The following is a 13,936-nucleotide window of genomic DNA, read 5'->3' as shown; positions in this document are numbered from 1 at the left end:
TTTATTAGGGCTGTGTATCAAGGTAATTATCAGTGCTGGAATCAGTATCAATCCAATTACCACCCTGGGCTGATGATGCAGGGGCAAGACACATAGAGGTCATTCACACAATCAAAAACTGTGTCCTACCCAGGTTTGGGAACTGTGTATACTCCCAATTTTTGATTGTGTGGAAGCAAGGTTAGAGGAAAACCTGGGTAAAAGCGATTGTGTGGAAGCAAGGTAGGAGAAAAAGCTACCAAGGTTTTCCTTGGATGGTGGAACTAGCCTGTCTTAAGAACCATCTTGTTTCTGTCTGGAGAAGAAATTGGGTGCATTCTGAGCAGTCAAAACAGCGTTATTTTAAAACATCACCTTTTCTTCCTTGGATTTGCCCCACAATGCATTGGGGAAGGAAGCAACATAATGCTACTATGTCTTTTTTCTGGTGCAGTACTGAGGGGAAATGGCCACACCCTGGAACTATAAGGAGCAGCCCCCCACCCCTTATTTTTAAGCCTAATAATGCACTGGGGAAAGGATGCAATATCATTATATTGCTTCCTTACCCAATGTGATGTGGAGTGAGTTCAGGAATGCAGACAATTTCTTCACAGAGGGCAGAAAGAAGTTGGTTCCTCAAGACAAGAAAGCTTCCCTCAGTAAAATCTGATACAATGCAATGTAATGGGGTATTGTATTGAATTGCATACTTTTAGCAAGGGTGTGTGTGCAATAATCAATATCTGTTCTGGTAGGACTTCCATAATTTCAGATTAGATTATTGGGCTGATGCAATGCACATCCCTAGCATTTATATCCTGCTTTTCTTCTATCTTAAAGCTTAAGGTGAACATGAGGTTCCAAGGCAGTCACCAATCCAAGCAAAAATCAGACCTGAACCTCTTTACCTTGAGCAAGGTAAATGCTCCCTGATCATGTGCTCTCAAGCCATGGCATTTGGAAAAGGCATAATCTGCTTTTCCTGTAGATTGAGCTTCCCCGCCCCCCGCTCCTGTTTATTCCTCAAGGTGACCACAGAGTTAATCCAATCTGATAATTCAGAACTTTCTTTATCTGGTTACAAAGCCAAATTACAAGCAGCTTCCAAAGGTAGTACCAGCTTCAGATGTACCCAAAAATGATGAATTGCTTCTGAACTATTTTGTTGTAAAACAAATAGGATCAACAATCCAGCAGGGAAGAACTATTCATTCTGATTACATACTGCATACCGTAAACAAAAAATTAACATCTCTAGCGCTATAGAAATCAGCCTCTTTCCCCCTAAGTACTGCCAATTTCCCCAAATAATATTTCCAAACATTAATTAAACTATCCTCAAGTTTCCAGTGCAATGTTTGAAAATCCAACAGAAAACCATTCTTGTTTTTGTCAAGTAATATAATTAAGAAGGCAATGGACATTTTTTTAAGGACATCATCATGTTCTTACACGGTACTTACCAACGTGGTGAAGATGTAATGATAGTATTCTGTCATCATTCCCATTGCTAAAGCCTAAAAAAAAAAATTATGCAGTATTAACAATTTTAAGTTTATGTAACACTGCTTTTAATATTTCTAAGGTTGTACATAACACGGCTTTTTATCACACTTACATAAAAAATGAAAAACTCCCAGAAAGAAGAATGCTGTTGGGATGAAACTCTGGGGCTGGAGTCATACTAAAATTAGGTCAAGCAAATCATCCCTTAGCAGTTAGAGCAGATTACTGGCTATTAAAGGAATTTATGAACCAAATCTGCTGATAGAAAGATTATTAGAAGACTGTTTAGGGCTGCAAATGTGAAAGAAGCTTACAGTTTTACATATTAATGGGAGCATTTCAGTTGCCAACCAAAAGACTGAACTGAGTGTAGTTCCACTAATTGTATTTATTATGTCTTCACTAGAAAGGATACCCTAATGAGAAAAATTTCATGTTAGTCCAAGTGTACAATATTATTCAATCAAAAATAAAAGTGCTGGCAGATAGCTTTGAGGACTTCAACCATCCAAAACATAGCAACAGCTTTGAACACTGAAACCACATTTCTTAGCATTAATGGAGCATACCAAACAGCAAGACTATTATTCAAGGAATCCTATCCAGATAACAAGTGTTATTTCCTATCTTCCTAAATGGTACATCAACTTTAGCTGTGCATTTTAGATTTTTAATAAACAAGAGTTAATAAGAGGCTGGATCTAATGCTGCCCTCCCTCTGAACTAGCTTCATTTGTCTTCCATGATACTTTCACGTAACCCAATCTGATTGGACATTACTAGGAAGAAAAGGGGCTATTTTGAACAAAAAAAATGACCTAATAGCTGTAAAGAGGATCACAATGGAGCACTGCTGCCATCTGAACACTAGGTGCCAGAGCCATGCATTGCCTACCCATATTCCAAGTAATTTCTTTTCTGTACCATTGCCTTGTGAAAAATAAAATATCAGAAGTGCCACCAACACATTACAAACAGGCAGGGTAGGCTCCCCCATGAGGCTAAGTGAGGCAAGTGCTTCAGGTGGTGCGCAGGATCCTTGCTTATCCCACTGTGTTGCTAACACTCAGTGGCGCAAGGAAGCTGCTGGCAGCTCTGGTTCAGCCCGCCGCCAGTGGGGCCCCCTAGCCACGCCCCCTGTATCTGATGTCAGATGCAGCATCTGATGTCAGACACAGGGAGCGTGGTTTCGCTCACGAATGGGGCCACACACCCTGTTTGCAAGCAAATTCCAGCCAGCGCCACATTTGCAACATGTCCAGGAGTGGCTCTCCCATCTTTAAAAGGCAGAGACAAGCGTTCCCGGCCAGGCTGGGAATCTGGGACTGGCTAAGCTTCTGAAAAATGGAGCTGTGCAGCACCAGGCGCATTCCCTGAGCATGGCAGCCCAAGTCCTCCTCACGCAATGGTGACCTAAGTGTTGCCCCCTGCTAACACTTGTCACAGACTGGACTAAACCAGCCCTGTGATTTCTATGCTTAACAGCTGCCACCAAGTAGACTTTTCTTTTCTCGGGCTTCTTTTCTCAGGCTGCTGTAACAGCCCTTAAAACTTTGTAATAAAACAAAAACCTAGTAGATTGGAAAGACTTTAGGGTGGAGAAAATCAACAGAAGCTTCTAATCTTTAAATATAACAAGAATTGCTTACTTTGGGGAAAACAGTTAATTTAAAACAGTAGCTTTGGTTTCTTGGCACAGCATAATGTATTTTTAAAAAACAGTTACCATAAGAGCATAAGGGCAGAAATAAAATAGTTGGGAAAGCACATCCAACTGACTTATCTAATACTGGTCCTTAACCCAGAGTCCTCTGTAGATACTTCAGCTTTTGCAACAACCTGGCTTGTCCCTTGTGCAGCCTCAGGTCCTATTCTCCTTCACAGTCCTGGGGTTCAACCTAGACTGGTACTTTGGCTGGTGAGTGTTTCAGCTCCCCATGGAGATTTCAATCTCTGCCAGTGATTTATTAGCTCTTTGTAGCCCCAGTATTGATTCTCTCAATCTGCGCTAGCAATCCCTTCTCTTGGATTCTTCAGCTCTGTACTCCTTCTGGAACTATACTTCACTAACTCTGCACACTCCAGACTGACCAAAAACAATTTTTCAGCTGAACTTCTTTCTTAACACTAAAACTCTGCTGAAGCCAGAGTCCTTCTATACTCTTCTTCCTTCAACATTTTTTAAACAAACTGATCAGCATAGCTTAAGTTCACTCGATTTTTCAAAACATAACCTCCCTTACCTCCAAAATCAATCCAGTTTGCATCACCCTCAACACTGCATCATCCTCAAAAATGAAACTGCTGAGGAGGAGCTGTGAACCTTTGACCCCTTGTACAGCAAGGCAATGGCAACATAGAACTTATGTACAACAGAAGAGGGTCGGAGGAGCTGTGGACTTGCGACCCCCTACACAACATTCTTAACACAGGGAGCAACACATTTACAAAATTGAGCCTTATGTACAAAAAGAAGAGCTTTTGCCTTGTTCCTTCACAGGTGGCAATTGCATCATGGGGCAGTGAGTGTAGTATACTGTCCCCCACAGGGGTCATTTCACCTGCCTTCCCTCTGATGCCTCACCTCATCTTCATTGCTGCTGCTGCCTGTCCACATCTGTCCACTTTTCCCTCTCACTGGCCTCATTGGCCATTTTCCTTCACTGGCTAATTGGCTATCTGACTTATCGCTCCTAGGCCAGAAGCCCAGCACTGATCATTTGCTTCTTCTCAGGCTCTGTCCTTCAGACAGGCCTGCCAATGCCACCAGTCTCTCTTGCTCACACTCTCTCCTTCTCTTTTCCAGCAAATTTGTCCACTTTGTGTCCTTAATTTGAGGAACAGAAAAATCAAACACATTTGTTGCTGGAGGGGAGGTGGGGTGAGTGAGAAGGCCAGCCAACTGCTGTAGCTGTGGCAGCGAGAAACCACTACAGCCAGTGTTGGATGTCTGCTGTCTGCAATAGTAATCGGTGGTGCCAGCCAGAGACAGGCAGTGGGCATTGCCAACAGTTGGTTTCTCTCACTCATTCTTTCTCTCCCTTCCAGCAATAAACTTGTGCACTCCCAACAACAAAACTGTGCTCCTGAAATAGAGGCGACAAAGCAGACAAATTTGCTGGAGGAGAAAAGGAGAAAGAGGATGAGTGAGAGAGAGAGAGCAATGGCATTAAGCATCATCAGGCCTAGTTGGAGAACATAGCGCTGCACACTGAGAAGAAGAGAGGTGTCAATCAACACTGGGCTTCTGGTGCAGAAGCAGTGAGTCAGGCAGCTGAGTTGAGCCCAGTGACACGTAGGGTATGGCAGCGTCAACACTGGGGTGAAGGTCAACAAGGAGGGTGAGGTGGTGATGCATCACCTGGAGGGGCAGCAGGCCTCAAGTCACCACTGCAAATCGGATGTGTGCATTTCGCAAGACAGAAAATTTTCACACACCTGCACAGTTTGACTCAACCACAGTAAGAAAGACATGGACTATCCTCCAAGTATATTTCCCACCCTTCCCTAAACAAACTGAAGAACAGTTATCTGCTGATCAGCAGTTCTGATGTCTAAGAACAAAACAAGGAAGCAAATATATTTCATCTTAAGGTCTGGATTTTAAGGGCTGGAAGGCTTTGAGGACAATTCTATATTCTCAATTTATGGCAGTTGTGGGAACGAGTGGGTACACATCTCTATACTACATATATCTCCAGAGCACGAAAATGCAATTCCATTCCATTCTCAATACAAGCTCTAGGTGTGCCATCAAGTTAATTTTGACTCCCAGCACCCACAGAGCCCTGTGGTTTTCTTTGGTAGAATACAGGAGGGGTTTACCATTGCCTCTTCCCGTGTAGTATGAGATGATATCTTTCAGCATCTTCCTATATCGCTGCTGCCCGATATAGTACCAGCAGGGATTCAAACTGGCAACTTTGTGCTTGTTAGTCAAGTATTTTCCCACTGTGCCACTTAAGGTGAACAAGCTCTAGAGTCACTTCTATACTCCTTATGTGATATAAAGTGATCACATCAGTCCTAATTTCCTGAGCTACTCTAGGCTGCCACCTTTTCTGCTCTGTGGCTGCAACAGGGAGAGGAGGTAATGTTTTGAATTCCCCTCTCCTTACAGGAAACCTCAGCTACATGCGGCAGAAGCCAAGGATGGTGCTGCTTCACAAGCTCCAAAGCTTTCAACACAGTGAGGGGAAGGTGGGAATACAGGACTTGGGCGTAGTGGCATTTTTGCCTTTTGCCCACCTTATCAGAGGCTTCAAACCATGCGAAGTGGCAATCTAGAGCAGCTAATATCATCAGCTGTGCTATGTTACAGGCCCCAAAGTGAAACAAAGTTTTCCCTTCTCTCCACCAATAAAGGCCTTGGGGAGCATAATCTATAGATCTAGACAGTACTAAAGCTCTCTCAAGAGAGGGGGGGGGAACCTGTATTTAAAGATATGTGAAAATAAAAAGGAGTATTATAGTGCAGCTGTCTTCATGAGAAATCCTCTAGATGTGAGCAATTTCCAGATTTTAGTCAAATATGAATCTTATTTTGCAGAGTATAGAGTGCATTATAATGTTCTTAATTGCAACATGTATACATACAATGAAACCATCATCATGCTGTTTTTAACAGAATCAGTGGAAACGAATTCTTCAATCAAAAGGTGTTTTGCTTTTTTTAAAGGCACACTCACTGTATTATAAAAGTAACTAGTTCTGAGTCTTTGGGGCAGCAGCGATATAGGAAGATGTTGAAAGGCATCATCTTATACTATGTGAGAGATAGCAAAGGTAAACCCCTCCTGTATTCTACCAAAGAAAATCGCAGGGCTCTGTGGGCACCAGCAGTCGAAATCAACTTGACGGCACACTTTACCTTTTATAGAAGGATAAACATTTACAAATTAATTCAAATGCAAAGGAGCATCCTGAGAATAATTCTAAATGGCATGTTCAAGTCAATGTTCTTTGGAATATGGAAGTAACTTGATAATCTGTTTCGTACATCTAGGACATTATGCAGTCCAAATCATCTGTCAACAAGCAAGATGGCAAAGAGATAATTCAGCAAATAAAAAGCACTTCAGTGTGTATAAAAGGGTGGAGGTGCTAAAGGGATATTTGCTCTAATTCCTATATAACACACATTTGTTTTTGCTGACATGGATACTATTAGAAGTCACATTTGCAGCTCACCTACAACTTATTGGGTAGTACATTATAAATAATGCAATGTGGTTGATGGGCTCTATTATTGTTCATGTTGCTGGATGTTTTAGCTAGCACTAATATTTAAACCCTTTGAGTACAAAATGCTTGCAAGTGGATGAATAATCAAATCAAGTCAGCAATTCTACTTATACTTTTAGGCACTGTGTGTAAATAACCTTGTGTGCACCTGGGAGAACGATGGGGGCTAAGAGAACTTTTTTTTTTAATGTTTCCATCACCACTGCCCAGGCAGTTGAAGAGACAAGCTAACTTCTTAAAATAAAGTGGCTGCCAGCAGCAAAAAGGTTCAAGATTAAACAGTGTTCCATGTTTGCTTCCCGCTTTGCCAGAAACCGTGTTACTACATAGAAGCAAAAGCTTATGAAAGCACAGCTGCTGCACGTGGGAATTGTTGTAGCAAAACAGAGATAATACTTGATGTGTATGTTTGTGCAGCAGCATAAACAACAGAACTCTTCAATCTGCTTTGAACTGTTTAGCCCATTGAATGTACCAGGTTCAAAAAGAAACAATAGCAGTCCACAGTTTGCCTGCTCATTTGGTAAATGGTTAAACCCTACACAGCCTCAGCAGGTTAACTGATCTCAAGCTCAGAGGATTGATTTTCTGATCCATGTTTAAATAAGTCATCTTCCTAAATAAGCAGATGCTATTAGAACACAGTTCTAATCAGGTCATGGTGCAGCCCTTCTTGGAAAACACTATTAGTACATATCTAGCTATGTGGCTTTGGAAACCGTAAGATTCTCTGGGTGTAAGTGGACTCTGTGAAACTTTCTCTGTATGAACCTTTTTTTTAAAGAAGATTTTTTGCTTTTATTAGTAATAGAAATAGAACAGGTTACATCTCTGAGATCGATATAGTCATACATGAATAAGAGCAATGACTTATCCACAGCAAAGAAAACAAGGGCGGGGGGGGGACCACAGTAATAGTATTTAAGTATTCTTAAATGAGTAAAGATAACCTATAAGAAAAAAAGGGTAGGTCTAAAAAACTAAATCTAATCGTTGGAGAAAAAATGGAACTTAAACCTCACACAGAACACTCCCCCTGGACTTAATAAAACAATTCAGAACAAGAATAATCTATGGAGAAGAAAATGAAAATGAAAAAACACTAGTTCTGCCATTAAAAAAAGGTGTGTGTATTGTAAACACAAAACCACATATCCACCAATATTCTATAATCAAGATTCCCATCTCATCCCATACAGGTATACAAAATGTCATAATAAAGTAAATGACAAAAAGAGAGATAAATGGAAAGATATTCTTTCATGAAAAGGTAGACTAACTTCAGCTGGAACTGGTCTCTATAGCCCACCACTGGAAGTCTGTATGAACTTTTTAATGGTTATCGCAACAGATTTCCCCACACAGTTTGCATCCTCATATTCCAATTTAAAGTCTTTCTGCATCTAATATTTATATCCAGCCCTTTCTCCAGGGAAAACAGGATGATATATATGATATACATGCCCTGCCTGCCCCACTATAGATACGCCCCTGGACCAACCATACCCAAATGATTCTCATTAATGGCTCCACATCAATCTGACAAGAGATATCAAGTGCAATTTGCGTTACTATGTTATGACATTAGTCAGTTCCCTTGTAACCAGATTTATAAACCATGACTTCAAATTCTGATTGATAGGGAATTTGGTTAGCAGCTTTATGGTGTAGCAGCTGGAGTGTCAGGCTAGGGCTTGAGAGGTAAAGGTAAAGTTATGCTGTCGCTGTCGAGTCAGTGCCAACTCCTGGCAACCACAGAGCCCAGTGCTTGTCTTTGGTAGAATACAGGAGGAGTTTATCATTGTCATCTCCTGCACAGTATGAGATGATGCCTTTCAGCATCTTCCTATATTGCTGCTGCCCGATATAGGTGTTTCCTATAAGCTGGGAAACATACCAGTGGGAATTGGAACCAGCAACCTCTTGCTCCCTAGGCAAGTTACTTCACTGCTGCAGCATTAGGTGGCCTAGGCCTGGGCTTGAGAGACCCAGGTTCAAATCCCAGCTCTGCCATGGAATTCAAGATGGACCTTAGGCCAGTCACACTCTCTCAGCACAACCTACTTACAGGCTTTTTGGGAGGATAAAAGTGGAGGGGACTATTCTTCGAAAGGAGGAATGGGATAAAAAAAGAAACAAACGATGATTAGTGTTAGTGGATTGGCAAACAAAAGGGGAAAGGATGTGAAACTTATGCTAGGGAAGAGACTATAGTGGTGCACAAATTAATGTTTGTTTTTTAAAAAAAATTGTAAGACATAGTTTATTCTGTATTATATCTGCACTGGACCTTAGTAAAGGTGAAAAACACACATTAGGGAAAGGAATGATTACCTGTTTTAAAATGCCTGCTGCCATCTCATGACTGCAGTCAAAGATGACATGGAATTCCTTGCCTCTTTTCATCTCTTTGAGTAAGGGTTTTGCATCTTTTGTGTCAGCTGGCAACTGGCGGATTTTTAGGCGCAAGTTGTATCGTGATGGAGCCTTAATAAGTTCTTGTAATCGAATGAGACCTTTTCAGGAAAAAAGACAAAAGACACAACAAAAATTATTTAAATGAGAACATGACCTTGCAAGAGCATCCGGCTCATCAGCTCTGAACTTTTCCTAAAACATTTCATTTTCATGTGTTCACTTTGGCGCACCAAAATTCATGTTTAAAAATAATGTCTTGATTCCAAGTGCTTTCTTGTCACAGCCACATACATACATACGCTTTTTTGGTATTAATAGATACACAAGCAGCCTGAGTTGGGATTTTCTTTTGAGATGGAAACAAATGTTCCTTATCTGCAAGTCATGGCATTTTTCACCACACAATCTTAGAATTGCTCTAATTCACTTATACCAATATGCTACAGTAATGGTTTATAATCACACTATTTACTCTAAGTGACTAATCTATCCAGTTTACACGCAGAGTCCATTTATTAGACCAGCATGGAACACTCTCATGTAATCTACACTAATATTTTGAGCAATTTAATCTCCTTAATCATGGTTAACATTCCTTCCTTCATTCTTTATTAGTTACATTGTGCATTATAGGATTTGCAGTTGGATGCCATAAAGTATTAGGAGGATACTGTGTGGATTGTTAAAAGGAAAGTTTCCACAGAAGCAGCCCCAAAGAAGATAAGACACTGGTGTGACCAATCCAAATCATGAGCCTAAATATGTACTCTTGTTGCATTCTTCCTTTTAAAATGTTTTTCAAAGTATCACAGATCATTTTTATTTTTTTATCACATGCGTGCACAACTATTTCACATAAATCTTTAGTTCACACCTATCCAACAGAGGACATTACAATTGCTTGTCTCTAATTCAACTCTCTTGACATTGACAAAAGTTGGCTTCTGAAAGCAATTGTGCAAGGAAAAGTACTTTTGAAAGGTAGACATGACAGCTCAGATGCTCAGGAAATCCAGTATTTAACCAATGTGCACACAAGCGTATGAAATAGGGTATTACTCTTTCTGTAGCCATGCTAGCAAACTTCATTTGGAATTACAGCAAACCTCATTACCCATGAATCCAGAATCCACAGTTTCATGTATCTGTAGTTGCAACAGACAGCTGACCTCAGCATACATGAGGCGGTGGAGAGTGAGAAAGGGTTGAATCTACTTATCAGCAGGTTGGGGGTGGCTGGAAATTACCAATTTATGCAATTTATGTCTCCCATATTGAGTTCAGGAGCCATTTTGTGGCTCATTCCATTTAAAAAACCCTTCCCCCCATAAAAAGTAATAGAATAATGGCAAAATTTGGACTTCGGGGGTGGGGCAATGCTGGACTGCTGGAGGCCCATGGAGCATGGTATGGCAATTTTTGTTGGTTGCCCATTTTTTTGCAAGATTTTCAGGCCTCCAGGAACATAACCCCCATGATCCCATAGACTTTAATGACTCAGTATATTCCCCATAAGGGATGGAGCTTCTCTAGCATCTAGGTTCCAAGTTCCCTCCCTGGCTTCTCCAAGATAGGGCTGAGAGAGATTCCTGCCTGCAACCTTGGAGAAGCCGCTGCCAGTCTGTGAAGACAATACTGAGCGAGATGGACCTTCTGACTCAGTATATGGCAGCTTCCTATGTTCCTGTGTAGTATCAATATCTAATAAAGCACACAGCTAATTACATTTTATAACATTTTATTAGTTGTAGGAAATTTGCATACAATATCTTCATTTTATATAAAGTTTACTATACAATTATTTTTTCACAAATGCTTTAGAATACTTAGAAATGAATGGCAAAATTTTGAACGTGATTGCTATATAGCACAGAGATTATCTGTAATCATCCACTTTTTAAAAGTGTGAGCCTCTAAATAAAAGCTTTAAAAAACCACGATGACCATTTGTTGCACAGGATTTTAGTTTAAGTGCATTTAATAGGTATCATATATTTATCACACAAAAATTTGGTCTGTTTTGCTAAATGCATCTTTTTCTAGTGCAACTTTTTAGAAGCTGGGATTTTAAAAATTAAGTTTCATGATTTAAAAAAATGTTTTACTGTTTTGGAACAATAAGTAAACCACCTGGCAGTTTTATATGCTAGAAACTATTTTTGGCTCATGTTTTCAAAAAGAACAAAGATTTTCACACTACATTAGAAGTGTTCCACAGGCATTTCACTGTAGAGATCCTTAGAGAGAGAAAATGCAAGCAGAAGGATAGTTCAGGAAATCAGTAATGGGATGCAACCATTCAGTCCTTGGCATCTGAAAGCCATTAAGTGGATTTGAAGTCTTAGTCCAATTCCCAGTAGAGGAAATTCCACACCACAGTAAACCTGGGCTAGCTATTCTCACTCTTTTACTAAGCATGCAAATTCTTAAATCAACACAAATCCCAGGCTATAGTACATATCAATACAATTCATACAGACACAGGAAAATGCTGGACCACTCTTACACCCTGAACACAAAAGTGCTGTTGCTAACGGTTCAGAAAAGGACCAGTTTTGTGGATATGTATCACAGAGACTCTTCTTGCCAGCCAATTTGGTTCATTAGATATTCGATCTGGCATGCTGGCTTCAGAGTTCAGTTGAGTTAATGTGAGTAGATTTGGACAAAACACTACCAGCTTCAATGACCTATTACTTATGTGAATACGAAATGCCTAGTGTGTTCTGAACGTTAAAGGTAGTATTTAATTGACACACAAAATAGAAGAACAATGAGCAGAATTTAGACTAGCATTGTGCTGGCATAAGGCAACAACATATACACCTCTAACAGTTTGTGCTGCTGCATAATGTTGTTCCACTTCTATAATAAAAAAGAGAGAAAGGAGAACAGCAGCAGCAATGATAATTTTCTCCAGGACATTATCTGGGATTGTGGAATATACAGCACAACTTGCTATTCCACAGTCACCTAGTGAAACTTCTTTTACTAGCAATTGTGCAACATCTTCTGCTGGGGCAAGAAGGATTGAAATAGAGGCTCCATTCTTTGCACAAAACCTTTACAATATGTCCTTCTACTAGTGCAAGGGTGTTAGACCAGTTTGGATCCTACTCAGTAATAAGATTCAACAGGCTTTACAACGAGTGTGGGATCGTACTGGATTCACTTTATACCAGTCACTATCTATCACCCTAACCTAACTTATACAGTTGTTACAAAAATCAGTAGGGGGACCATGAACACCATTCCGTGCACAGGGGTCATCTGGAAAATCAGGTCAGGAGATCCATTCAGGTAGTATATATGATTCTTGCAAGTGTAAATACTCTTATGATACCACCCTGCATTGATTCCCAACCTACCCCCCACATGATAGATGGGTCAGACTAAAGTGCTTGCATTGAGTATGAAATCATTTTAGAATAAAAATCAATTTCCTGATCACATTAATTTTAACTGATGCTCCATGTGATCATGGAACTTATCAGATTAAGGAAAGCAAGATGATATATAGGGAGGTCATTCTCACAGCCAGCTCTACCTGGGTAGGAAAAGGGCTAGCCCGGGTAGGACTGGCTGTAAGAAGTGCGAGGCTCACTCCCGATTCCACCACTCCTCCCCCAGGTGGCCCAGCATTTCTACCTAGGCTTACACTGAGAGAGGAGGATGTGCTGCACACAAGTGAGTGGGCTGCTGGCAGCCATCTTACCCATAGAGCCGGAGTGGGGAGGAACAGCCTGGCAGCAGAGAGGTATCCCAGTGCACTGTGCTGCCTGTGTGGTGCATTGTGAGATGTCCAGCTTCCTTCCCGCTGTTCCCAATTGCCAGCAGGGTCACCGCAGCACAGGCAGTGCAGGCCGTGGAACTCAGGAGTGGCAGAGATCGTGTGGAGGTAGGCTCCTTTCAAGCCTTCCCAAGCCTCAGTGCTGATGGTTGTGTGAACTATTCAGTGAGTGTCTATTCAAAAAGTTATGTTTTAAGGCACTTTTTTAAAAAAGGTTGCATTCTCTTAGCATGTATCCAGATTTATATACAACATTTTAACAGTGAGCTCATTGTGCAAGGGGAATGAAAGTGTCTCAAGATGTGGAAAAACTGAGCAAATTTTCTCCTTGGGAGAACCCCTGAAATTTGGAGGGAATTTTCTCTTTGGTTAAATTTATCCACGTTATGTCACTTGTACTATCTTCATACCCAGATCAGGTTCAAAGGGGATGATTGAGAATTAGCAAGCCTTCTGAAGCCTCTCATCACTATCTACCTGTTCCTTTTAACTGGGGATACAAGGACTGAACTCAGGTCTCGTTGCACATAAAGCATATGCCCTAGCACTGAAGCCCTCCTCAATTCTTTTACCACAACATATTTTCAAACTAATAAAGTATTTTTCAAGTGTTATTAATTAACTGCAGTAATTCAAATAATGAGAGAGAGATTTACTATTAGAAAAACTAAATTATTTTTTTGTAATATGAATCTACAGCTCAAAATATATAATTTGCAAAAACCAGAAGTTAGAAATAACTACTATTGGAGCAGGGGTATATTTCCTGAAGCAGTTTTACCATGTGTGTTTTTTCTACCCCTTTAAACATTCTGTTCCTCCTCTTTAGGAGAAACTGTGTTTGGAGCCCTACAGCTCAATGGCTAGAAAAATGTGTGAGTAGCAGCTCTTTTTAGAAGCTGCCATCAATTCAACTTTAAGGAGAAATAGGAGGAGCAGTTTACAAGCACTCCAGCTGGCAGCTTCGTCTAAAGAGATCAATCACATCACCTCCTC

At 40.6% G+C, this 13,936-nt stretch overlaps 1 protein-coding gene across 7 annotated transcripts in view; it reads right to left on the bottom strand.

Annotated features, from left to right (window-relative positions):
• The window catches only part of GRIK2 (glutamate ionotropic receptor kainate type subunit 2), an 808,572-nt gene that overhangs the window by 508,146 nt on the left and 286,490 nt on the right, over positions 1-13,936 (bottom strand). For all 7 annotated transcript variants that reach the window (XM_053299652.1, XM_053298872.1, XM_053301185.1 and 4 more), the window contains exons 4-5: positions 9,067-9,248; positions 1,446-1,499 (exon numbers count right to left, since the gene is read on the bottom strand). In XM_053299652.1, the coding sequence (XP_053155627.1) occupies positions 1,446-1,499; positions 9,067-9,248 (236 nt within the window). The remainder of the gene's footprint in view (positions 1-1,445; positions 1,500-9,066; positions 9,249-13,936) is intronic.

Source organism: Hemicordylus capensis, chromosome 1 (assembly GCF_027244095.1).
Source record: "Hemicordylus capensis ecotype Gifberg chromosome 1, rHemCap1.1.pri, whole genome shotgun sequence".
Lineage (NCBI taxonomy): Eukaryota > Metazoa > Chordata > Lepidosauria > Squamata > Cordylidae > Hemicordylus > Hemicordylus capensis.
The sequence above is the reverse complement of the archived record's forward strand: the minus strand, read 5'-3'. Positions and strand labels throughout refer to the sequence as shown.